At 40.7% G+C, this 27,711-nt stretch overlaps 1 protein-coding gene across 1 annotated transcript; it reads left to right on the top strand.

Annotated features, from left to right (window-relative positions):
* Positions 1-1,664: 1,664 nt before the first annotated feature.
* Positions 1,665-27,165, top strand: LOC126248607 (protein CDV3 homolog). Its single transcript, XM_049949746.1, has 5 exons — positions 1,665-1,935; positions 12,314-12,545; positions 18,158-18,247; positions 25,850-25,952; positions 26,593-27,165. Exons 1-5 carry the CDS (start codon positions 1,750-1,752, stop codon positions 26,732-26,734), a joined length of 753 nt encoding a protein of 250 aa, XP_049805703.1. The 5' UTR covers positions 1,665-1,749; the 3' UTR covers positions 26,735-27,165.
* The last annotated feature ends 546 nt before the right edge of the window (positions 27,166-27,711 follow it).

Here is a 27,711-nt window from a genome sequence, read left to right on the forward strand (position 1 = left end):
TTACATTCACGTATTGGGAACAGGAAAAGTGATTGTTTAAATGTCTCTGTGTGTGCTGTAATTAACCTAATCTTGTTCTCACAATCTCAATTGGAGCGATATGTAGGGGGTTGTTGTATCTTCCTAAAGTCATCACTTAAAGCTAATTCTTGAAACTTTGTTAGTAGGCTTTCTTGGGATAGCTTCCATCTGTCTTCAAGAGTCTGCCAATTTAGTTCTTTCAACATGTCTGTGACAGTCTCCCGTGGGTCCAACAAACCTGTGATCATTGGTGCTGCCCTTCTCTGTTTACATTCAATATCCCCTGTTAGTTGTATTTGATTTGGTCCCAAACACTTGAGCAAAATTCTAGGCTGGGTCACACAAGTGATTTGTGAGCTATCTCCTTTGTAGCTTAATTGCATTTACTTAGTATTGTAACAGTACAATGAAGTCTGCTTCACCCATGACTGAATCTATGTCATCATTCCCTTTCATGGCCCTACTGTTACTGTTTGCCTGAGTTTTGCTGTGACATAGTAATATTAATATGATACTATGCATTTTTTTAAATTTTGTGCCCAATTTTACATTTCTAACTATTTAAAAGGAAGTTGCCAATCTTTGCACTACTTTGAAATCCTATCAAGGTCAGACTGAATATTTGTGCAGTTTCGTTCAGACTGTAGGTCTACTTCATTGTAGATAACTGCATCATCCGTGAAAAATCTATGGTTACTATTAATATTATTAATACTGCCCGCAAGGATGTTAATATACAACTTGAGCCCAAGGGTCTCAACATGCTTCCCAAGGGTGCACTGGAAGTTACCTCTACATATGTCGACGACTCTCCATTCAAGATAAAGTGCTGCGTCCTCCCTACCAAAGGAAATCTTCAGTCCAGTCACAAATTTCGCCTGATTCTCCATACGATTGTTTATTTGATAATAAGCTTAGGTATCGTACTGAGGCAAATGCTTTTCTTAAATCGAGAAATATTCCATCTAGCTGACTGCCTTTCTGGTCACCATGTGGGAAAAGTGCGAGTTGGGTTTTCGAAATCCATGCTGGTTGCCATGGGGCGGCCATTCTGTTCGAGTTCACTCATTATGTTTGAGCTCAGAATATGTTCTAAGATGGGATTTGCTGTGCAACTACTTGAGCAACAAAAGACTTAACCGTATTTGTCTTAATGGGATGAGAAACTGTCTCTCACTAGAGGTACTATGATATGATGAATAACACAGAATCACTAGCCCCATCCAATTAATTTTATTGTTTTGGTGTGTAGCAATTCGGTAACTACATGGAAAAGCAAGTCCTTTTTATTCTTATTATAAGTAAATTAACAACTTATGGAAATTTCTTAGAAGTCCATTTTTTTAGAACGTTAGTACTAAATTGCGCAAGATTTTCCCCCTTGATTTATCATCAAGCTCACGATATGTACTGCAGTTCTAGCTAGTAGCGGCCTCTAGAGTTTGTCCATTTGAGGGACCTAGACGTAAATATATTTTGTATTGATGGATTAGTCTTGTAATAATTGTCCGTAAAAGCTGCCAATAGAGTATTAATAGTTCAGTTTTTCAAGTCAGTATTGTTAACCGAACACAGATTTGCTATAGCAAATTTTGTTATGTTTTGCTGGCTTCCTCAGACTGAAACTACTACATGCGTGTATCATCTGTGCAGAAAGTCCAAAAAGGTTCTGTGCTTTAGTGCTTGTGAGACCAGTACGGGTTGTTAGAGAATAGGCTTAGGTTTAAAATGGCTGATTTAGATGATTTCTTTGCGAAAAAGGACCGAAAGAAAAGTAAAGGTAAAAAGTTTACGACAACAGACGAAATAGCGAAGAAACTTGAAGATGCTGGTAAAAAATCTGAAAAGGTAAAAAAACCCATGCCGTTACAGCAGATTGGCACGGATGGAGATGAAAATATGCACCAGACACAGGTAAGAATACCTTCTAGTTAAGGACTTGGAAGTAGAATGAATGAATGTTTCGGTGATCCTCGTCATATTTTAGTTATTGATAATGCTACAAGTTTAGTTCGTACGTGGTGTATAGGGGCCGTGTACATTGGAAAGGCATTATTCTGGATCGCCTGGTTTATGAGAATACATATCTGAAGTTAGAAGAAAATTGAAGACTTCTTTTTAATTCAGGAACATTTGGGCATTAAAGAAATGGCATCTTAAATTTCTAGCATCATGATCTGCCACATTCATGTCACGTGCTGAGCTAGTGGAAGGAGATCGTAGCCAGAGTGCTTTCGAATTGAGGTTTCTAGAATTATGTTCTCGAAAGGAATTTTTAGGTTAAGCTGCCCAGGGTATGCGAAATAGTTAGTGATGTGTGTGTAATGTCTTGATCCATAGACATCTAATAGTACTGGTCCTCGTGCATTTGGAAAACTTCCATCCATTAGTTGGTATTTCCCATCTTATACGGTTAGTAAAGCTTGTAAAAAACACAAATGTATTATCTGCTTTTTTCTTTTTTTAAAAAAAAAAATTGCGCACACTTTTGAGTTCCAGTTTTGATCGGAGAGAGAGTACCACGAAGCAGGTTATGGTGCTTCTGGTTTGTGGCAAGAAAACGAAGTTTACGCCACAAAATTAAGTTTCTTAAATGTAATTGGTTACATTATCTACTTCTGTTTACTACTGCAACATGACCACTTGCCATATGGCGGTCTTAGGTTTACGGGTTGGCCAATGTATTTCGTTTATTTAACTTGTATCATTGCTTGTGAACTGTTGTTTGACTTGGAGACTGAATATTTGGTATTACAAATAATTTAATTCAGGTCTTGAAAAAGTGAATGTCGTGCACGATGTGTAGGCCTATTGTTTTCTGGTCTCAGAGCGCAATTGGGTTTCAATAGTGTATGACACTGAGGGCAACACTGCACCTAATTTGGTTGTAGGCAACGTAACAGTAATCTGAATTTTTCAAGGTTATTGAGGATAGTGTGTCATTATTCCTCCCCCCTGCACAAAAAAAATATATATAGAGTGGGCATACACAGAATGTACTTACTTGAGAGTAATTAAAACTGTTTTTGTATGTATTTTTAAATTGCAGTATCCATTTACGTTCACTCAACCTTTCTTGACACATGTGCAACCATTGTGCCTTCGAACCAAACTGTGACTCTGCAGTAGAATTCTGAACAGTTTGTACAGGTTTTTCAACACATTGATACACAAGCACTGACTGACAAAATTGGTAGTCCCATCATTAGTGATTTCTTGAATGGTTCCCGAATATGTGATAAATAGGTTTCCAGGCACAGTAAAGGGGAAATTTGTGTAAATTGTCATTTAGAAAAAAACGCGCACACACACACACACACACACACACACACACACACACACACACAGGTTGATTCCTTAAAGAAATAAACTAATTAAATATATAAATGTATAGACATCCTCGGCCAAGACAATCTCATTGTTCAAGTACTTCTGGATCTGTTGCTGCTTAGTATTAAAAATCTAAAGATACTAAAATAAGTTTTGGCTCTGTTAGTGGCTTACCTCAAGGCATGGGCTAAGGAAAGTGGTCAGTGCAACACAAAGAAAATGTTGGGTATTTTAGTGTTTTAATTACTTAGAGATACAGAAATTGATCCAGGAGGATTTTAATGGGAGAGTTCACTATATTTTTTAAGTGTCAAAGAAATTGGTAGGTAATTTTGTGATATGAACAGAGGCTTTGAATTCTTAGTATCTAGGTAAAACAGTCTTTGTAAGTGCCCTGTTGTGCATTGCAATTTACGTTACACCCACATAGGTAGTTCTAAATGATGATACTCAGGTTAGCATCAACCATTTTTAACACTATTTTAGAAAACTTGGGTCACTTTGTGATCTTGAGTACTGTTATTGCCCATAAGAAATATGCCGTTACAATTAGTTCAGTATTTGATTTTATCCTAAAATAATCAAGGTGAATACTGGAATGGGTCCTTTGAAATGGACAGAGCTGAATTTCTTCACTAACCTTGTCCTACCTTAGTTTGTACACTTTGTCTGTAGGCTATTAAATCCAGTATATCTTCCTGGAGTTGATAAGACCTACATTGCTCGGAATACCTTCCAGTCTATCAACTAAAGTCAGACATAAAACTGATGTATGCAGATAATCAAAAACTCATTTAATTTGAACTATTGTGTGCTAACGCAGTTAAAACCTTGTTTCTGTAATGAACACATGAAAAGAAAGCTAAGTGTTGGCTTTTATACTTACTGGATTGACTATTAAATACTTCTAAAATGTTTTTGCCTAAAATATTTGTTACCGATGAAATTGTTCCCAGTGTAAACAAAATTATTAGTTGCTCACTTTTATATCTAGTGGACTGTGGCTGTGGTAGGTAACCAGTACTTGATGCACGTATGGAAGAGAAGGGAGAAAATAAAAGTAGTGGAAAACATAAGCAACAGTGAAGTAATGGAAAGGTTATTGCAAAGAATTTCTTAAAGGTGGTTAACCCCTTAATACCTGAATAAATATCTATATGTAAGATAAAAATAAAAAATCTCAGCACTTTAGAGGCATCTGAAACACTCGGTAGAATGCAGCACTTGTCAGAAGCGTTGGTAGCTTCATTCAGAATCGGCATCTACTGGCACTGTCGTTTAAAAACAGTGTACCTACTAATTATTAACACAGCAGTGGTACAATGTGAATTCGCGACATTTGGCATTGAGGTGCCAAGAAAAGAAAAGTAAACTGTGTGGGCCATATACTGAAAGAAAAATAATTTTAATTGAGAAAGGACAGAATAAAATATTAAGAAGGGTGAAAAATTGAGGATGAAGTGAGAGGAACATATCGGACTACAAAGTAGTTGCCATGGGACAGAATCAGATGGAGACAGCAGTGATGTCTGATTTCTGTCAGTAGAAATAATATATTATGATGATTGTTGTTTTGTTATTACTATTATTATTTCACACATTGTGTCTCTTTGTATCATGTTTTATTTATGCACAATGTTAATGAATCACAGCAATTAGATTATCAGCTGCAAGTGTCATTTGCAGCTGATTGATAACTGCCACCTAGTGTAGCAAAGCTGTATGGCTTTGGAGGAAAAGAAAAGTGTGGCAAAGCTCATGGTAGCTACTCTGTACATACATAGCTATAAATCACTTATCTAATTCTGGTCCAAGTGTATGGTTCATATTGGCTGGATTTGCCAATTGCCAGCCGAACTGTCACTTTCTTATGAACATAATTTAGAGCTCAGGGTAGGCTGTTGATCAGCATGCCACCACTACTTTCGTTTTATTATATAGCTGGCTCATGTTACATATTGGAACAACCCCCCCCCCCCCCCCCACACACACACACACACACACACACACACACACACAATATAAATCTTGATTGTGATGATGACAGACTTGTGTGTAATGCAGCCTGAAGTCTGGGTTGTGTTGGAAGATGACAGAGTTCCAGCCCCTAACGAGTTCTGCAAATGATTAGATGAAATAAGAATGTGAAATGCCATTGATAACAAATTCGTTGCTTGTTAATTCTGTTTGTGTGGTAAACAGGATTACATGCAAGTTTGCATTAAATGAAACTCCCAAAAGCACATACTAAAAGGAATGACAATCTGAAGCTCTCCAGCACTTGAGTTTAACCAAATAGGTACCACATCCACCGCCTTCCCCAGTTCTCGAAATGAGCTGTGACTGTTACTGAGAAATAAATGTGGTGTATTTGCTGATTAACTGTCTCCTTTCTCAAGCTGGATGAATGTGTTGAGTTAGCTTCATTTGGGTTGATGGGAAGACCAAAACAATATGAGAGTTATTCTCAATGTGATTTAAGCTAATCTGGAAGGTACAGTTGTACATAAAACTCAATTTTCATTGTGGCCAAATTTGAAGTGCATGCGAATACTTTGCTGTACATTCAAACTCGTTTCTGGTGTTAAAAGTAGGTCATTGTATATCCACATCTTGAATTATTCTGTTGTGGAAGAGATCTTGCTTAATAGTTTGGCAGTGTGTGTCATCTGTTAGATTGCCATGTATAGTTTTACATTTCAGTGTATAAATGTATAAAATAAAACTTTTTGTTGTAGAGTGGTATTACTACTTGTATGATTGAGGACTTCCCAAGTTTTCTAACTGCATTTGAATTGATACATTTAGAAATATTTTTGAGACCTCTGCATTAATTTCATTTCATGTGCATTTTTTATAATTTGCATAATTTAATGAGAGATTTTATCATGTGAAAGTTAATTAGATGTGAATGTCATGAACATTTTGGTATGAACAATTATGGAATATGTCAGATGTTCTAAAAACAACATAGCAGAAAGTAAGTAAGGGCTTTGTGTTAGTTTTAATTTATTGTTTCACTCCACAAATATAGTCAGCATTATTAGTACAAACTAAGGTCAGAAAAATCCAATGAAAACCAGTTATACAATTGACTACATTGTTGAGTGCAGCTTTGAGGATGATATTGGCTTTTAAGAACCACACTGACATTCTAAAATATTGTGACTTCACCAGTTTCCATATTTATCTCCTTGTTAAACTAGTCAGTGAGTTTTATGAGACAGATCTAAACTGCTACAAATATCTTAAATAAAACCGAACCATGACTCTTCTGTAAGAACTGGTGATCTTGTGGTTGGAGATGCAATTTATGAGTTAGGCGCACCTGTTTTTTCAGGTTGTTTAGTTCTCATTCATGCTACACAGTTATTAGGTATGTCAGCATCAAACTACCATGGTGTATTAAGAACAGTTCTTAGTTTTCAATGAAAGAATATAATTGTTTCTGTTTATACAGGCTGTCCTATGGGGAAGTGGTCAATATACGGGAATGTGACAGGAATGATAATTCGAAGTAGTAAAGCCTAGTAAGCATGGACCTTAAAATGAATACCTTAAGAGCTACAAGCACTTAGTCTTAGACACTGTGAAACAGCCCTTCTACAGAACTTGGGCTCAGAGTTAAGGTATGCATATTAGAGCCTTTGTTTACTAGCCTTTCCAGCTTCAAATGATTCTTCTGGTCATATCCCTGAATACTGATAATTCTTCCTGGGACACCATGTATACACTAGTTTCTTTATTTGTAAATTAAAGGCTTTAGCCGAGATGTGAATCCATATAAAATCCTTAAATTTCACCTTGGAAGTTTTGAGGGGGGTCAACAAAGCATGTCAAGCTACATGTGACATAGATTTGGCTCACGTTCTAATAACATTTGTTGTACTTCTGGTACTTTCCTTATTATTTTTTCCTACCTTTAAAATTCATGTATTCCGTGCGCATCTCGATTGTTCAGACAACTGCATGACATTTTAGTTTGCGCTTGGCTGAATCGGTCACAACTAGATTTTAGCGTTTGTCTCAGCTACCTGCTTATGATTGACACTGAGCTGCTTGTACATGCATATAGTGTACTTTAGGATACATATGAATTGAAGTTTACATTGGCACGTACCATATCTAGATTAGTCCAGCTGTCTAATAATAAGCCTACAGTGTAAATAAAGTTGCTACATGAAGAAATGTCTTCTTGTATACACATTTTTCTCTAACCTAATATGTGCACCATCTCAAACATCTGTGCGTTGAGTTGTGATATCGAAACTGACTGATAAGGTGCGTATTCACCCCTTCAGCACTTGTGAAGTAGCTATTCTCTTATATTGAATGCTGTTCTTTATGCTGAAGTTCTTCTAATGATGTAGTTGAGAACAGGTTTATCTGACTCCTGACTTAAATTTCTCCAGTATTTTTCCTCTGCTGCTGGGAGCAAGTGCAGTAGTAATGTTTTGTACTTACCCATGCAACTGCAAACTTTTTTAGTATTTGTAAACATTAGTAGCTACAATAACATTGTTTTGCAAAAGATGTAAGTTGCAGGTTATACATGCTATCGCCATGGGACTGGTAAACTACCATAAAAAAATCTTGTGATTTGAACATATTGCTGTTTCTTCTGAGCATGTATCAGATAATTATAACATGTAATTAATTAAACTATTCTTAAGTTAATACTGTTTTTAGGATCCTAGCTTTTAAAATATTTCTCACATTGATTATGTATGGGGAATTTTGTTATTCATCAGTTTTCTGTTAAACAGGTGCTGTGTTTAGCAGTGCTTTCATGAGCTTTGAACACTTAAAGGTAGACATTGTTAGTATGATGTCAGTGTAGCCAGTTAAATTCAGAGCTTTCATAAAAACTTCAATCAAAAATATGAGAGGTCAGTCTGTTATACTTGGTGCAACACTGTTTCTGGTATTGTGTTTGTGTAGTTACATTCCCAAGCTTTTATATCGAATCTTTTGAACTGAGGTAGATCCGCTGCACTTTAATTACAGTACACATTTTACTGTCAGGCTATTTGAGTTGTAACACTACAATTGTTCTAAAGGGTGTGATTGATTTAACTGCCATTACAACTTTGATAATATACCTTCAGTGACTGGAGACTTCAAACGGACACGAATGTGTAATAATTATAAACAACAGTTAGTTCTCAGATAGCTACTTAACCCATACGCTTGATTTAGTACGTATGTGAAAAGTCTGAATGATATTACAGCCAGATGCATACTTTCATTGTTACATTTTGTGTATGGTTGGCACTGTATTTATTTTATGTACAGGAATGGAAGGTTAAGGAAAAGCTTGAGATGAACAAAACTTGTGCGAGCCCAACTTAACATATTGTTGCACTCTGCAGTCTGCAATCTCCTCGTCTTAACGGTAGGGGTTTCAGTTTCTGATACTGCACAATTTCTCAGTCACATCAATTGCACCATTTTAGTAGAAGTGCTCTTCCAGCTCACTTCCTATTGCCATTGGCTGTGTTTACTGGAATGGCTACACTGCTAGACCAGTTTAAAGATCTATGCTGCTGTTAATGGTAAATTGTTACGCTATTGACATGGCAGAAAAGAGAAGGTGTGTGTGTGTGTGTGTGTGTGTGTGTGTGTGTGTGTGTCCACATTCATGTGTGTCTGCGTATTTGTTCAGTTCACTTGCAGTTGGTTTGCATGAGATCTAAAGTGCTTGCATGTGTTTTCCCTATCTGAATATTATACTGCTTACAGATTAATTTTTCATAACAGCAGGAGCCCTTCCATTAAGTTTTTATGTTCTTATCTTCCATCTGCATGGGTGCTAATGTGTTTAAAATGATACACTTACATGGATCAGTTAACTGCATGTTTGTTATCGTTGTAGCACTTGTTAACTGTTTGTGAGCAAATATGAGTGAGCAAAACATGCATATGTGTAGCATGAACTTTAGTTTTCTTATTTTTCATAAAACTGTACGCAGATTGTTTTTAAACAAATGTGCATCTCTTTGATACAACTAGCAGAAATAGTCAGCATGCAGGCATTTTTTGTGACTGCTTGAGCCAGACATAGATTATGGAATACATGCAGTTTCTCACTGCTATGTCAGTGTTTGATGTTTGAGAGTGTATATAGTATCAGTAAAGCCCTTCTTGAATGTATGAAATCTTTCATGGGCTTGCTAATTGTTTGCAGTGGAAACAGTGCTATATAAGTTGACTGTATTAGTTTCTACATGCATTGTACTAGTTCAGTTATTGTCGGTGTTAATGTTTGTCTGTTGGTGAGCCACATTTTTGCTATAATGAGCTTTTAACATTCTAATTAAATTAAATTTTCCCCAAATTAATCCATCTAGACCACTAAATTTCCTGTACTGAGTAGATAACAAAAATTTGACACGTGTGTTGTCGTAATTTTTTCATATGTGGTTTGGGTATACTGGAGCCTTTTCTAATTTGTATCATCTGCTTATCGGTTGCTAAAAAACAAACTGAAATTGGAGTGGAAGACCCAGATGAGGAAAAAAGGAATTTAATCTTACTTTGTATTTGTTTACACTAATCCTTTAGCCTTTGCTCAGTATATACTTCACTTCTTTTGCATATAGTGTCAGTGTCCAATTATGAACTGGCCACAGCAGATAATTTACTGTGAAAATGTGGAACCAATGTGATGCTACTGTTGGTGCCAGTGTGTACTTGTTGTTAATAGGTGTTACAGATGTAACTGCCTTACTGATTAAAATTGTATGAGAGACTGAGATTTGAAACCAGACTGTCATCTTTTTTGGGTAATGCTCTTTGCAGCAGAATATCAAGCTTTCATATGTCAGCACCTTCTCCCTTGTTGAGAGGTGGGCAGTAAGATGTGCCTAAATTCACAGTTGGTAAGAGTGTTGGATGCCAAACACCAGGGTCTGGTTTTGTCACAGTCCAGCACACACTTTTAAACTGTTAAGAAGTTAAGTAAACTTGCACACTGTGCCCTCCTGGCACTGTTGTGCATTGAAGACCGTGGCCATATGGAACCTCTGTGCCACTATTAAATTTGTTTGCTGAAAGGTGAGTTTAACTTAGGTCTGTGCATTTCATAGGAAAATGAAAAGGGGAAAAATTGGCTGTACTTCAGTGCTTGATTTTAGTTTTTGATGGTTGCCATTATAGCAGCCTGTCATATGCTGTTTCCATTAATTTTGTTGGTGGCTTCTGAGTTGTATGTTTTACAGAAATACTTTAGACCAACAGACTGCATGTATATAAGTGAAAATAAGCCTAGTGTTTCTATTATGAAGTTGGATAGATGACATATTTAGATTTACTTGTGGACTGAGGTCATAATCTGCTGTGAGAAAAGTGGTATACATACTAATAGCACTGCCTTAAGAATATATTGCCCAACATACAAATATTGATTATTCAGTAGTTAAATACAGTACGAAAATATTCCTATATGGTACGTAGCAATTCTCAGTAACCCAGTTTCGCATTCAGTGATTTTTCTCACTCCTGAGACTGCATTCCTACAACAAAGAGAATATAAGTAGAATTACTGACTGTTTTTGTGCAACTGTAGTGGTGTGTCACAGTGCTGTGCCATAGAACATTGTAAAGTGTGCAGACTCTATTAATGGAGGAAAATGTGCTATTAATAAGTTGAATTATGAAAATGTAGAATGATTATGAGAATTTTTGTCATTTTAATATTATCGGTAATGGGCAAGAGAAAGTGGAATATGCCATGCTCGATCAGTAGGAACTGTCATGGCATTTGCCTCAAAAGAACTGTCGTCATGGGAATAAGGAAAATTATAATAAATGAGACCAGAGCATAAATCTATTCCTTTGTGAGATTCTATGTAAGATGGATCGATTAGGCCTAAACTCAAAAACGGGAAGAGGCTTTGAGAAAAGTTCTTATAGGTTAACATTGGAATTGCAGAAAAAGGAATGGGACGTCTTATGTAATTGTTGAAATCCACCTTTAGGCACCTTGAATTTGCTAGAATATTCTGCTGTCTTCGAAGATTATGATTATGATTGTGAATGAAGTATGCAAAAGTAAAATCTTTTAATTCAGCTGATATCCACTATAAATGATTGTCGAAGATCTGCAACAATGTCATTGACTCGAAAGAACAAGGTAAACTGTACCAGCTACAGTTTTGTGTGCGTGTGTGCACACCCTTTTGGTCTTAATGGCATGTACAATGTACCTATCATAGATGGTGTAAAATAAATGACACAAAATCTTTGCTAACTCAAGTGCATCATATTGTTCACGATTTTGTTTTGTTAAAGCTGTACTTTCTATATGCTATTGTAGTGTTAATTTTGACATTATTTGCACTTTAAGTATTTACTTGTTTACTGTTACTATATCCAATTTCGTTCATTCATGCATTTATAGACTTTGACCCCCCACACACTTTTTTTTTTTCTGCTGATTATTTGTAGTTTTGAGAGTTACAGCCCAATCCAATGTCATAATGTTGTGTACATTTGCAGTTTCCCTAAATGTTACAAAAGCAATATAGCCTATATTGTCATCTGTACACGGTACTTTATTAGAAATGCCACTTTCTGCAGATAATAAACTGCTTACACCACTTCAGCATATTGGAAGTAAGGGTTTAGAAATTCCGCATTTTTTTAAAATTAAACTGTAGGCCTCTAAAATTGACTTGTTAAGTAGATGAACGTGATAGTAACAGGAGCATAGTGCCACAGACAGGATAAGGGATGGCAAGGCACTGCTGTGTTCAAACCAGTCTCTGGTTCAACCTATTTAGTTAATAATACAAACAGCAAATTATTTAATTGGTGAAGCTAAAGCTTACATGTACTACAGAAGAAAGGATTTTGTCGAGCAGTGTGCCGCTAAATCAGCTGTGGAAGTGACAGTTTGTGTTTATTTTGTGATTGCTTTGTATCAGTGCTGTCATCTGAAAGTTTAATGTACCTTTTACAGGACGAAGATGATGAATGGAAGGAATTTGAAGAAGAAAAGAAGGATTACTCTGGACTCCGTATTGGAAACTTAACCATAACAGAAGGTGATAGTGAGGGAGGTGGTTGTGATGGTGAAGAACAGGATATTATGGAGGAAAATGAAGCCGGTGAACTAGTTCCTCGGCGCAAGGTTCAGTCTGGGCCATGGAAAATCGTTGCTCCACAATCCCAACCTGAACCAGAACAGCCAGGTATAACAGCAGAATTAATAAAAAAGACAATAAAAATATAATAAGTGTTAATAATCTAGTTTCAACTTTGATTTTTTATCTATGTAGATATGAGAATGTTTCTTGATAGTTGGTTCACTATTTGGCTTGTTGATGTCAAAAATTATATTGAAAATACGTGTGTGTAAACAGTCAGTGTTTCTGACTGTAAGCTTCACTCTAGATGAATTATTGTGCTGACACTTATGTACTGGACAGGTCAGTCACCACAGTACTTACACTGTTGGGGGAAAAAAAATTAGTACAACTTTTGACAGGTTTCCAATTCACTCAAGATTTATTGTTGCAACGGTACATATGGAGTACACAAAACAATTACATTTACAGATCAGTAGCACAAGTGGTTCTGAGGTACCAGGTATCAACCCATGCTGAAACTCCCATGTTAGTATGTCATGTAGTTTGCTACAGACGGCAAGTATGTGCCAACTCTGGCATCCAATCACTCGTACAGATGGCGAAAACTGTCATGGGATACATAATGTCACACCTGCTCGACCTGTTCACATAGTTCTGTAAGGGCTGTTTGGTGACGAGTCACTTCTCGTTTCCTCCTATCCTGTAGGCATCACTTCATGCAGGGGGTTACCTTCATAGTTTCGGATGTTATTTAATTTAGCATATGTTAAAATAGAGGAATAAGTAAGAAACACACATTTTTTTGTTTTCTCCATAAAAATTCCTGCCCCGAGATACAGGCCTCTAAAGATGACACTGTGAACACCATTTTTTGCAGATCGGATTTTCGGAAAAAATTTTAAGATGCTTTATCTCAGTAACGGTTCTAGATATTTTGTTACAGTTTTTTATGTGGAAGATAACTGCTTTATGACTGTGGTTATCCTCCATTTGGACATATGTTAAAGTTGTTTTACTGTTGCCTTTTGAATTTTTTTTATAATTTACAGAAAAAAGATTTTTCAAAAATGCCAATCCAGAAAAGTTAGATCTTATTCTATTGAGCGGTACCACGTAGTACTGTATTCTCTGTAAAGGAGAGCTTCTGCTTTGAAGTTGGACAGGTTTTATTATTTTTTTTAAATTTAAATTTCAAGGCTACTGTATGTCTTAACTGAAGTTGTTTTTTTTACTAATTTCTTTTTTACAATGTTTATTTCTGTTTTTGTTACAGTTATTTCTTTTTGCTTTTATTGCTGCAGATATTTCTTAAACTTTGTTGTAATTTCATGCCAGTTTCATTGTCTTGGTTGTTCATTGCAGGTTTCTGTATTAAAGTTCTTCAGTGCTAATTTGTTTCCTGAAAAGGCTTCTAAGAAATCTGAGACCCTCCAGTGAGGTCTGTGTTTTCTTGAGGCCTTTACCAGTTGACACAGTTGCAGTGTGTTTCGTGAAAAGGACTGCTTGAAATGTCTTTTGACTGGGGCCACAGGAAGTGTGCTGACTATTTGCACATCCATAAGAGTGATGCATAAGACATACAAAAAACAGACTTTGTTCAGGTTGGGAATAAGTGTTTTCATTTGAAGACTCTGTTTCAAAGTGAAGATGTTTGCAGTGACGGCTTTGTGTTCTAAATGTTTTGACAGAATAACAACGATAGTATCTGAACAAGCGTCCCATAGTGCAGATGGTGCAGATTTTGCATCAATAGAGGAAGAATTAAATACCCTGAATCAGTCAACTACCGAGGTAGGTGTTAGTCCTGTTCAGACACTGTGGTCAGTGAAGTTGAGTCATAAGCTCTATGCATCAAGAAAGCACAGAAATTACTAAAGCTGTGGATGAATACACTACAGCAAAACTGACCACTCTTCAAAGTAGAAATTCCATCTTCAGAAGGAAATGAACCAAAGCACACTTGCACCTCTGCCAGGAATTTTTCACAAATATCAATTCAGCTCTCGAGTATTTTGCATCCTACAGTGAAAAGGTGCAAGTTTTAACTATTATTCCAGACATTTTCAAAGAAAACAACTTTGAACCACATTCCATCAGTTTCAAAATACGTGGTAGACAAATCAAGAGATGTGAGGTCTGTATGTAAAAGGAATCTTTGGAAGACTAGATCCCTATTATGGCCATCCTGTAGAAAGGGCTCAAGTCTAACTAGTGCAGTCATTTTATCTCGATAAATGGGACTGTTCTCGCCAGAGTGCCAACAAAAGACACTAAGTGTAACAGATGAAGGTTAAAAGTTGTGAAAGTGAAGAGGTACATGAATCACACTATTAAAGAAAACTGTTGCCTTTGACAGTTTCATTGATGAACTTGATGAATGTTCAATGAAAGCAGTTACACACCAGCATCTGAAGAAATAGCAACAACACATTGCAGAAGTGGAAGGTGTGTACAGGCTGAAGAACTATATTGAGTGCTTCACTGTGATTTTGCTGAGAACTGGCCTGTCCTCCCACTGGAAGTAGGAGGATATCATTGGAGTAATGACCAGGTTTAAATTTTTACAGGAGTGATATATTTTCAAAACAAGACCATAAGTGTTGCAGTTAGAAGTGATGACACAGGGCATGACTCGGCACACGCTTTGCTAGCAATGCGAAAAATTCTTAAACTGCAGACGGGCAGAAAAGATCATTTCTGATGGTGCTCCTAGTCATTTTAAAAAGTATTACCAGCTGTTTGAATTAAGTCGATTGTGCCAACTGACTGGGTATACAGTGCTATTGGTCATGGGAAGGGGCCTTGTGATGGTGTAGGCGGCCTGCTGAAGCAACATGCAACAAAACATAATCTTTCCAGACCAAATACAGCTGTGATTGTGAATGCTGAGGATTTTAAGAGAGGCGTGAAATCTTACACATCCACAGCCCTCATTCTTTTGTCCAAAGGGGAAATCGAAGAATTCTGTGAGCAGAAAAAAAGAAGAATGGTCCAAAAAACTACTTCTGTGAAAGGAATTCAGAAGACACATTTTTGGACTCAAAGTGATGGGCAAACTCAAATTGCAAGCACTTTAAAGAGCAAGAAAGAAGAAATTTCGTTCATTCGGCCAACACTTTGGAAACAGCAGGATAACATTCAGATTCAAACCTGGGAAGGGTGTGTGTGTGTGTGTGTGTGTGTGTGTGTGTGTGTGTGTGTGTGTGTGTGTGAGAGAGAGAGAAAGAGAGAGAGAGAGAGAGAGAGAGAGAGAGAGAGAGAGAGAGAGAGACTGTGACTGGTGGATTGCAGAGATTATAGACGCCAGTTATGGGGTAAATAAAATTGTAGTAAACTTTATGCTACCACATAGACCAGCTGCTTGGATATAGGTTTCCAGCTAAAGGGCAGCAACAACACCATCAGTGCTCACTACCTGTTCACAATGTTTTGAAGATTATAACTCCAGTTCCTATTGGTTCAACAGGAAGGCATCACTCTATATCAAAGGAAGATATTAAAGCAGTGGAACATACTTTTAGTTCATTGGCTGGCTAATTTCAGTATGAAACAGTGTATGCAGAAGTTGTATAAATTGAAGTCTGTAAGTCTATGGACCTCTCACATTTGGGAACCATTTAGAATACTTGAAAAGTGACTCTTACTCATCTTTCAAAACTAAAATTATGTTAAATATGGCTAGGTTTTGATTTTTATGAGCCCGTTATGTGATAATGTGGTAATGATAGGTTTTATGTATGGCAAAAATTTTAGTTGTTTGTAAAACCTGTTCAACCGAAAAGTGGAAGCTCTCCTTTTCAGGAAATGTAGAACTATATGGTACTAATAAACAGGGAAAAAATCAAAATTTTATGGATTGGCATTTTTGAAAAAAAAAAAAAAATTTCTTTTCCTTAAATTATAAAAGTTAAGAACACTATAGTAAAATAACTCTTAACAGATAAGTCCAAATGGAGGATTTCTTTGTAATCATAAAGCAATTACCTTTCAAATAAGAAAGGCCTTAACAAAATATCTAGAATTGTTAGAGATACAGCATTTTAAAATTTTCCCAAAATTCCCATCTTCGAAATGATATGCACAGTGTCATCTCTGAGCAGAAATTTTTTTTGGAGAAAATACAAAAATGTGTGTCCTTCATTTTAACATTTGCTATGCTCAATAACATCAGAGACTATGAAGGTAAGATTTTCTCCTAGCCTGCCTGAACTGATACGAACTATGGGTGTATGTGCTATATTGGAGACAAGTAGAGTGATTGTGCTGGCCAGGGGAGTTGCTGCTTGTCTTGTGGAGCAGATAGTTTCATGGGCAGTGTGTGGGTGAGCATTATCCTGTTGGAACAACACATCACCTTCCTGTTGTAAGAACTGAAAAAGAATGGGTCTGACAATGTACTGGACATACCGAATGCTGTTTCCCCCCCACCAGAAACACCAAAGGTGAAAGAGAGTTGAAGCTTATTGCACCACACACTGTAAGACCTGGACAGGGGCCAGTGTGTCTTAGACTACTGCACTATAGGAGACGGTACTCGCGAGGTTTGTTGTACGTGCAAACAGGCAGAATCAGTTTTAATCACTGAAGACCACAGCATGCCATTCCATGTGCCAAGTGATCCTCTTTAAACACCAGTCGAGCTGTGTATGTTAATGCTGTGGCACGACTGGAAGACAGGGTAGAGGTGCACGTGTCCATTGTCCCACTGCTAAGAACCAGTTCGTTTGGACATGTCTGGACTGATAAGCTCTCGTATCTATGCTGCCTGTACAATGTGATGATCCTGGCAGGCATCTGTGTTGCGTGGATGTCCGGAACCTTATCTCCAGGTGTGAGAATGTTCGTGTGACCACCAATACCAGCACTGTTGCATGTGATGGAGCATGTCCAGTTTATGTGGTAATTCTCCAAAAGGACCATCCCACCACTTGGAAGGCCCCAGTCTGACCCCTTTGAAACTCTGTCTGTCTGTCTGTCTGTCTGTCTGTGTGTGTGTGTGTGTGTGTGTGTGTGTGTGTGTGTGTGTGTGTGTGTGTGTCAGTCGCCTGGTTGCTTCACATGTTTCACCCCACTGAGCCTTCTGACTGAGCATTCAGTATTAAAAGATACACAGATGGCGCTGTGGTTGCTGTGCCACTAAAACTGTCTGTTGGCAGACTGCGTTGAAACCATTATCGGAACGTCTACTACCCCGAGGCAGCATATACCATCATTGGATCAAAATAAACATGTCTTTTTAGATGTTCAAACCTTTTTCTGCCAGTGTATTTTTTATTTGAAATAAATAAATTAAAACCACAACATACACTGTGCTACACAAACAAAACTTGTAAGTAGTCATCTATTTCTGAGAATGAATTATTTGCTTTTGGATATCAACAAACTACTAATTTCTTGCCATTGAAAGTTGGATAGGTACTTTGTGCATCTGTTTATATACTGTATTATTCAAGTTGTGGCGTGTTAATTCATTGTAAAGTGCTAGGAGCCATTTGCACATGTTTCTCTCTCTCTCTCTCTCTCTCTCTCTCTCTCACACACACACACACACACACACACACACACACACACACACACACACACACACACACACATTGTTATTCTTAGTCCATTTCATCAGACACCATAATCAATATTTCCAGTTTTGTTGTTGAAAATTACATTTACGATTAGTGTTTGCACAATATTGATGCAGTGTTCTTCCTTTTTTTCAGTTGAAGATAAGCATATTGAGTATATGCCTACAGGTGGTTCTGCATACTTGCCACCGCACTTGAGGAACCAGCCAAGGGAAATACATTCTAGTAAGTTTACTGATTTATCGGGAAGTGTAAGTAGTGTCTTCTGAATTTTACAGCTGATCAGTATTTCTTCAATTTGTGACAGTTTGCATTAGGTATTAAGGCACGTGGAACATCATTTAAAGAATGTTAGCTTTAAATTGTCAACAAAAATTTATAATATTCGCAAAAAAATCGGTGTTCTGCAAAGTTGAATATTGCGATACTTACAATAACCCTCCCCCTGCGGGTCCGAGGTAAGAATAGGCCCGAGGTATTCCTGCCTGTCGTAAGAGGCGACTAAAAGGCGTTTCAACCGTTTTGGCCTTCCATGTGATGGTCCCCCTTGGGGTTTGACCTCCATTTTTCAAAATTCTACAGAAGTACGAGCCTTTTGGGGAAGGACGCCTTACGTGGTGTCTCACTGGTCCTCAGTGCACTAAGACCTTCGCACTCAGCATTGTAACGGCATTGTAACCACACCCACTATTCCTCAAATTGGGCCTAAACACCTGATGTGTTGCACAAGTTACACCCATAGTGCGTCCCCATCTGCACCTACGATCATGATGGACTTTCCATGGCACCCGAAATCCAGCATGGTAGCCAGCCCGTTGTGGTGGGGTCGTCATGTACCCTCTAGGTTGTAGCCCCCTGACAACACAGGGATCGTACTGCCGATACCTGAGCTGCACCCTCCCCACGTCGGCCAAGGAGTAGATGCCAGTCTCCTTGGGGCATCAGGACTCTCGGCAACGGTCATCCTGCCAGGTGGCCCTAGCTGAGGCTGGGTGGCGCCCGTGGGGAGAGCCCCTGGTCGGAGTGGGTGCTATCGGGGCGGACATGGCGGACGTTTCGCAGATGAAACGTCAACATGTATCGGGTCGCTCTGCGGCCGAGTCTTTTAAAAAGAAAGGTACTGTCTCTGGTTCTAGTTCTCCTGCCCTTTCCCCCTTGGCCACTCCCTGGGAGGAAGGACAGGCCCGCCGGCTTGGGGCAAAGTATTTCCCCCGCTATTTAGTCTGTTCTCGGACCGATGGGGGGGGACGTTCGCCACCTCCAAGCCCATGTTCTTTGTCCAGCACATCAAGGACATCTTCGGGGAAATCGAGGCTCTCAGTAAAATGCGTTCGGGGTCCGTTCTTATAAAGACCACCTCCGCCACTGTCGGCGGCGCTCAAGGCGTGCGACCGACTAGGGGACATCCCAGTGTCCATTGTCCCGCATCTGACACTGAATGGGACGCAGGGGGTTATTTTTCATCGGGACCTCCTGCTGCAATCTGATGAGGAGCTCAGGGCCAACCTGGAGCGCCGAGGCGTGCATTTCGTCCGGCGAGTCCAGCGCGGCCCCAAAGACCGTCGCATCGACACCGGGGCCTTTATCTTCGCCTTCGAGGGGGACGTTCTCCCGGAGAAGGTAAAGGTGATGTGCTACCGGTGCGACGTGCGACCTTACGTCCCGCCTCCTATGCGCTGCTTCCGGTGTTTGCGCTTTGGGCACATGTCATCACGGTGTGAGGCTGAGCCCCTTTGTGGCGATTGTGGACGTCCTCTTCGTGAGGAACATAAATGCACCCCACCACCTCAGTGCGTAAATTGTTCTGGCATCCACTCGCCTAGATCTTTAGACTGCCCCGTGTATCAGATGGAGAAGAAGATTCGAGAAATAAAAACTTTGGATCACCTCTCTTATTCTGAGGCCAGGAAGGAGTATGACCGCCTCCATCCCGCGACGTTGACAACTTTGTTTGCCTCAGTCGTGTCCACTCCTTCCACAGTATCCTCACCCCTATCCTGTCACCCCTCCACCTCCTCACCCCATCTGGGGTCTATGCCTCCGCCTCCCTTCCAAATCCTCCTCCCTCGCGGCCCCTGCCCCCTCTGCCCCAGGGGCCACCCTTCCTCCTCCTCCCCCCTCTGCCGCCTGAGAAGCAATCCTCTTCTCAGGCGTCCATCGGGGAAACGTTCCGGACCCCGGCTTCCGAGGTCCGGCGTTCCAAAAACGGACCCCGCATGTGAGGACCTTCTTCGGGTCCAGCCCACCATCCCCATGCCTCATTGGACTTCCCAGAAGGCCTCCAAGAAGTAGTCTTTATCCCCCTCTCCACCCCGGCGCGTTTCGTCTGACGCTCCATCCGTGAGTCGCTGCTCCCGGCCGTCCTCAGTTTCGCTGGGATGCTCTGCTGCCAGGCACTCAGCTGGCCTCTCGTCGGCGAATGATGCTGCCCCTCCTATGCAACCCGGGAAAGCGGCCGGAGCTGGTGACGACTCGATAGAACAGGATCTGCCTCCCGCCGGTTGTAGCGTTGTCCCTCGAAACCTGGCCCTCCGCGGCCGTCGAGGTGACCAGCTCTTCACCCGTTTCGATCCCCCTTTTTTCTGACTAGCGATGGCTTTGTTACATTGGAACATAAGAGGTATTTGATCTAATCGGGAGGAATTAAAACTGCTCCTCCGCCTGCACTTTCCGCTTGTCCTTAGTCTCCAGGAAACCAAGTTGCGCCCAACTGACCGTATTGCTTTTACCCACTATACCTCGGAGCGGTCTGACCTCACCCCTGTGGACGGTATTCCAGCTCATGGTGGGGTCATGTTGCTCATTCAGGACGATGTCTATTACCATCCCATCCCATTGACCACCCCACTCCAAGCAATAGCTGTCCGTATTACTCTTTCTGCCTGTACTTTTTCCGTTTGTACCGTCTACACTCCATCGTCATCCGCAGTTAGTCGGGCTGACATGATGCACCTGATTGTTCAGCTTCCTCCGCCGTTTTTATTGTTTGGCGACTTAAATGCCCATCATCCCCCTTGGGGCTCTCCTGCATCCTGTCAGAGAGGCTCCCTCTTGGCGGATGTCTTCAACCATCTCAATCTTGTCTGCCTCAATACTGACGCCCCGACTTTCCTCTCGGACTCTACTCATACCTACTCCCACTTGGGCCTCTCGATCTGTTCTACCACTCTTGCCCGTCGGTTCGAGTGGTATGTCCTTTCTGACACCTATTCGAGCAACCACTTCCCCTGTGTCGTTCGTCTCCTGCACCACACCCCATCCCCACATCCTTCGAGCTGGAACATACCGAAAGCTGACTGGGGACTTTACTCCTCCCTGGCGACCTTTCCGGACCACGATTTTCTCAGTTGTGACAGTCAGGTCGAATACCTCATGGCTGTTGTCATCAATGCTGCCGAACGTTCCATTCCTCGTACTACCTCTTCTTCACGTCGCGTTTCTGTCCCCTGGTGGAATGAGGCTTGTAGAGACGCTATCCGTGCTCGACGACGTGCTTTACGCACCTTTCGCCGCCATCCTACATTGGCGAATTGTATTGGATACAAACGACTCAGAGCACAATGCCGTAGAGTCATCAAAGACAGCAAAAAATCTTGTTGGGCCTCTTTCACCAGCTCCTTTAACAATCTTACTCCCTCTTCTGTCGTCTGGGGTGGCCTGCGCCGGCTGTCGGGCATTAAGGCCCACTCCTCGGTACCTGGCCTGACTTCAGGTAATGAGGTCCTTGTTGATCCTGTGGATGTCTCAAACGCCTTCGGCCGCTTTTTTGCGGAGGTTTCAAGCTCCGCCCATTACCACCCTGTCTTCCTTCCCAGGAAAGAGGCAGAAGAGGCTCGGCGACCTTCCTTCCACTCGCTGAGTCTGGAAAATTATAATGCCCCCTTTACTATGCGGGAACTCGAACGTGCACTTGCACTGTCCCGGTCCTCTGCTCCGGGGCCAGATGCCATTCATGTTCAGATGCTGGCCCACCTTTCTCCGGCAGGCAAAAGCTTCCTTCTTCGTACCTACAATCGCGTCTGGACCGAAAGTCAAGTCCCCATGCGTTGGCGTGACGCCGTCGTTGTTCCTATACCCAAACCCGGGAAGGATAGACACCTTCCTTCTAGTTACCGCCCCAGTTCTGTTACAAGCTGTGTCTGTAAGGTGATGGAGCGCATGGTTAACGCTCGGTTAGTTTGGATTCTTGAATCTTGATGGCTACTTACCAATGTTCAATGCGGCTTTCGTCGCCGCTGCTCCGCTGTTGACCACCTTGTGACCTTGTCGACATTCATCATGAACAACTTTTTGCGAAAGCGCCAAACGGTAGCCGTGTTCTTTGATTTGGAGAAGGCTTATGATACCTGTTGGAGAGGAGGTATCCTCCGCACTATGCACAGGTGGGGTCTACGCGGTCGCCTGCCCCTTTTCATTGATTCCTTTTTAACAGATCGAAAGTTTAGGGTACGTGTGGGTTCCGTATTGTCCGACGTCTTCCTCCAGGAGAACGGAGTGCCTCAGGGCTCAGTCTTGAGCGTAGCCCTTTTTGCCATAGCGATCAATCCAATTATGGATTGCAATCCACCTAATGTCTCAGGCTCTCTTTTTGTCGATGACTTTTCGCGATCTACTGCAGTGCCCAGAGAACATGCCTCCTGGAGCGCTGCCTTCAGCGTTGTCTAGACAGCCTATACTCGTGGAGTGTGGCAAATGGCTTCCGGTTCTCTGAAGAGAAGACGGTTTGCATCAACTTTTGGCGATATAAAGCGTTCCTTCCGCCATCCTTACATCTCGGTCCCGTTGTTCTCCCATTCGTGGAAACAACTAAGTTTCTAGGGCTCACACTGGACAGGAAACTGTGTTGGTCTCCGCACGTCTCTTATTTGGCGGCCCGTTGTACACGTTCCCTTAATGTCCTCAGAGTTCTTAGTGGTTCATCTTGGGGAGCGGATCGCACTGTCCTGCTTCGCTTGTATCGGTCAGTAGTCCGATCAAAGCTGGATTATGGGAGCCTCGTCTGCTTGGCCATCCCTCTTACGCCGTCTCAACTCCATCCACCATTGGGGGTTACGTCTTGCGACCGAAGCATTCTACACTAGTCCTGTCGAGAGTCTTTATGCTGAAGCTGCCAAATTACCATTGACCTACCGGCGCGACGTACTGCTTTGTCGGTATGCCTGCCGGCTGTTGTCAATGCCCGACCACCCCTCTTATCAGTCCTTCTTCGCCGATTCTCTCAACCGTCAGTATGGGTTGTATGTGTCTGCCCTGCTGCCCCCTGGAGTCCGCTTTCGTCGCCTGCTTCGACAATTGGATTTTGCCCTCCCTACCACATTCAGAGAGGGTGAGAGCCCGACACCACCGTGGCTCCAGGCTCCGGTTCATATTTATCTCGACCTCAGCTCGCTCCCGAAGGTGGGTACTCCGGCTGCAGTGTATTGCTCACGGTTTGTCGAACTTTGTGCGCGACTTGCCAGTCATACCTTTATTTACACTGATGGCTCCAAAACTGACGATGGTGTCGGCTGTGCCTTTGTCGTCGGGGCCGGCACCTTTAAATACTGGCTCCTCGACCAGTGTTCCAGCTTTACGGCCGAGCTTTTTGCTCTCCATCAGGCCGTTCAGTATGCCCGCCGCCACCGCCATTCATCGTATGTACTCTGCTCTGATTCACTCAGTGCTCTTCAGAGCCTTGGAGCTCCATATCCGGTCCATCCCTTGGTGCAACGGATCCAGCAGTCCCTCCATTCTTCTGCTGCTGATGGCTCTCCTGTCAGCTTTCTGTGGGTTCCCGGCTATGTAGGAGTGCCTGGGAATGAGGCTGCTGATGCTGCGGCCAAGGCTGCAGTCCTCCTGCCTCGGCCAGCCTCCCATTGTGTCCCGTCATCTGACATTAGTGGGGTTGTTTGTAAGAGGCTTGTGTCTTTGTGGTGGGATACTTGGTCATCACTTCAAGGAAACAAGCTCCGGGCAGTAAAACCATTCCCAACTGCTTGGACAACCTCCTCCCGACCATCTCGGCGAGAAGAGGTCCTTCTGACCAGGTTGCGGATTGGGCATTGCCGGTTTAGCCACCGCTACCTGCTCTCAGATGACCCAGCCCCGCAGTGCCCTTGTGGTCATGCATTAACAGTGCGCCATGTTTTATTGTCGTGTCCCCGTTTTAGTCAATCTTGTGTTGTCTTGTCTCTGCCATCTACTTTACAGGATATTTTAGCTGATGACACTCGAGCAGCTGTTCGTGTTCTTTGTTTCATTACTTTGACTGGCTTGTCCAAAGACATCTAACTCCTTCACTTATTTTATCTGCATCTTTGTAAGAACTTTCTGGTGTCCCCCCCCCCTTGAGTTTTACTAGATTCTATGTGCTCTAACAATTGTGACTGGGCGCTAATGACCTCAGTAGTTGAGCGCCCTTAGACAACCCCCCCCCCCCCCAAAAAAAATAACAACAACAACAACAACAAATTAGAATAACTGGTGTGTCTAGAGGTTATCATTTCAATCTATTGAAACTGTCAAATGCATGTCTCATGCTTCTGGGAAAACACTGATGATGACAAAATGTATAATGTTGTAGAGTTACTCAGTGCACATTTTACTGTCAGAAGTGACCGCTGAATATATTTTACAGAAGTTCAAACATCACATAACCAAAATAAAGTAAGCTGTCAAAGGCCTAGGTGTAAATTAACTGGTTCCCATTATTATTTGTAATCCAGAGAACATTGATATACCAATGACAAAGAAATTCTTTTACTTTGTTTAATCTCTCTGTGGGTAGCCACAGGACCTTCTATTCCAACAGAATATACACTTTTGTACAAAACCTCTGACTGAATGCCTTTAGGGTGTGCACATGTACACTAATTTGACTGCCAAAATGAAATTGAAAATGCATTAAAACCCTGATATTCATTTATAAACACATTGTATTTGGAAAGGTATGGGTTACTTTGGTTTGCATCTAACATGAGGGACTTAGGAGGGCCTGAACTTACTGCGAAGGTTGTGAAATTTCTAGTTTCTTTAATAAAAGAATAAAATGGAGGCATTGCAGTATAACTGTGGGATAATGGCAGGTAGTATGTAATCCTATTCCTAGAAACTGAAGCACCTTGAAACATTACTGTGCTTGTGCATACAATGCAACATCGTAGTACTAGTAATACAAACCTATTTACAAAAAGGATTGCCAGAATGATGCGTAGCCACAGTACGCGCACACATAATGAAACAGTGTACTGCATAGTGACATGGCTGATACAACAGACCATTTAACAATGAAAAAGCTGAAGTGTCTGTAGTCTGCGCATAGAAACCTGAATTGTATTTATAAAAGTAAAATTTAAAAAAATCCTGGCCATTCCTCCACCTCTAAAATACATGTATTTTTATATGTAAGTCTTGGACTGTTAACTCTTCATTTCTAACTTAATTTTTATTAATTTGGTTACTTTGCATTGTAATTGAGATTCATTTCATCTCATCTCACTGCCTCACTTGACCCAAGGTTCTATGTAATGTACCTGCTTATCCCCCAGACAGTCTGGTTTCGTCAAACCAATTCCTCTTTTGCCAGACGAAGAATCACCTGGCTTTGTAAGCCAGTGTTAGTTAGCTCTTGTTTCTTTGTCACGTATTAAAGTAGTCTTGTCTTTTTATTGTAATTTGCCTTCAGCTTTTTTGACATAATGTAAGTATTAACTCTTAAATTTTTATGTGCTCATAATCTCGTGCTATTGGGAGCAAAATTCAATTATTTGGTGATTGTCTAATCTGTCAAATGGAGGTTGTTTTAAATCAACTGATAAAACACACTCAAACAGTTTTAATGTGTTTTAGGTCCTCGGATGAAGAACAGAACTGCACCAGACATAAATAGTGAAGAATTCTTCCCCACTCTATCTGCTTCAAAGAATGTGGATCCTAGAGCTCAAGGTCGAAAGTAAGTTGTCAGGTTTCATAACTTGAGATTTTCCCAAGCAAGAGAACTAAGGTACAGTGAAGTCACAGCCATCTGTACTTTGGCTGTTTGATGGTTTTTGGAAGACAGGTCTTGGAAGTTGTGTGCATCCCAGTAACAGTATATTTCTAAGAGACATTTAAATAATGAAATACTTTCTACCAGTAAACTCACATTGTTCAGTATGTCTCATTTAATCAGATGTGTTGTAAACTGCGAAGGAAGTAATGTGCGCAGGCCTATAACCGAATGGGTGAACCGGCTTGGGGGTTTAAAGCAAGGGGGTTGTACATCCAATAAAATAACTGTGATGTTACGACTAACTTTGTACTGTTGACTCTGTAACTTTTTGAAGATAGTACTGCTGCTATAAAAAATTGTAAATTCCCTCATAGCTTTATAATGTTGAAAATTTGTGCTTCATTATTATCATTGTCTTAATAAAAGGTCTGTCACTTGATGGGCGAAATACCCTTTGCTTTAGATGTTGGTCGTTCGAATGCCTTTTAGCAAATTACGGTACCATAGCATTGCACTTAATTTGTTGTTACCATATAGTAGAAAATATTTGTTGCTGTACTTTCAAAGTGATTCATATGATTTTCATTTGTCATTGTTGCAGGAGAAGAGATGAGGGTGCTTTTGAAGAAGTCCGTAACAGCCGATCCCATTCCAATCGATATGCAGAGAGTGCTATGGCAGCCTCAGGACCACGTCTCAGTTTGGGCAACAAGTATGGTGCCCTGAGTCAAGAACAGAGCTGAGACTGGCCTGACCCTCCCCCCCCCCTCCCCATCCTTTACACACACACACACACACACACACACACACACACACACACACACTTTTATTGCTGTAAATCAGTTGTTGGTATTTTTTATTGATGTGTTGTCATTCATTTTAGTAATTCAATAACTACAAGAGCTTGTTTCCACCATAATTATGGCAGTGTGACTTTCGTGATTCATGAAGAACAAACCTAGTGGATGAAGCCATTTTACCTGTATGGTGGGTGTAATAGCTTCTGGCTGTTGTGAAGTGTCTCATTCTAAAAAAGAAAAAAAAAAGTTGAAATACTGTGAAGTGCTTTGTGGCACGAACAAGTTTGAATGAAACTGGTGACTGTTAAAAGAGCTTCATATGTTTATAGAAGATATTTGATGATTTACAATAAAAAGCTCCACATGTGCTAAAATTGTTTTATTGTATAAATTTCTCAGTGTTCTAACTACTCTAGCATACTTTACCAAAAATTAAGATTTCACTGTAGCAAACATTCCTTTGTTTTTGCTGTTACTATTGTTTGTTGCATTGACCTTTATGCAGGAAAAACTTTCACTGGTATTTGTGATAAAAAGATGGCTGTTCATCACAAGGAATGAGTAAATAGAAAACTTGAAACAGCTCATTGTTCAAGGATTTGGGTTAGATAACTGTAAAGTGTAAAAATTAACAAAGTATTTGTTTGTGCTTATTTGTTGGTTAAAGGACCACTTGAGATTCTGGCATTCATTAAAGCAATAAATTACTTTTTTACAAAATTACCAAAGTGTAAATATGGGTGTTGTATGAAATTGTGAAGAAACATTGCCATTTTAAGCAAGGTCAAAACAACTGAAAGATCTAACCTAGTTGATATGCCTGATCCCCAAAAAACAACTACCCTCTCCTCATCCAGTTGCCCCTGTAAAGCAACACAGAAACAGTGTACTACCCACTACTTAACGATAGTGATAAGGAC

This window comes from Schistocerca nitens, chromosome 3 (assembly GCF_023898315.1).
Source record: "Schistocerca nitens isolate TAMUIC-IGC-003100 chromosome 3, iqSchNite1.1, whole genome shotgun sequence".
Taxonomy (NCBI): Eukaryota; Metazoa; Arthropoda; class Insecta; order Orthoptera; family Acrididae; genus Schistocerca; species Schistocerca nitens.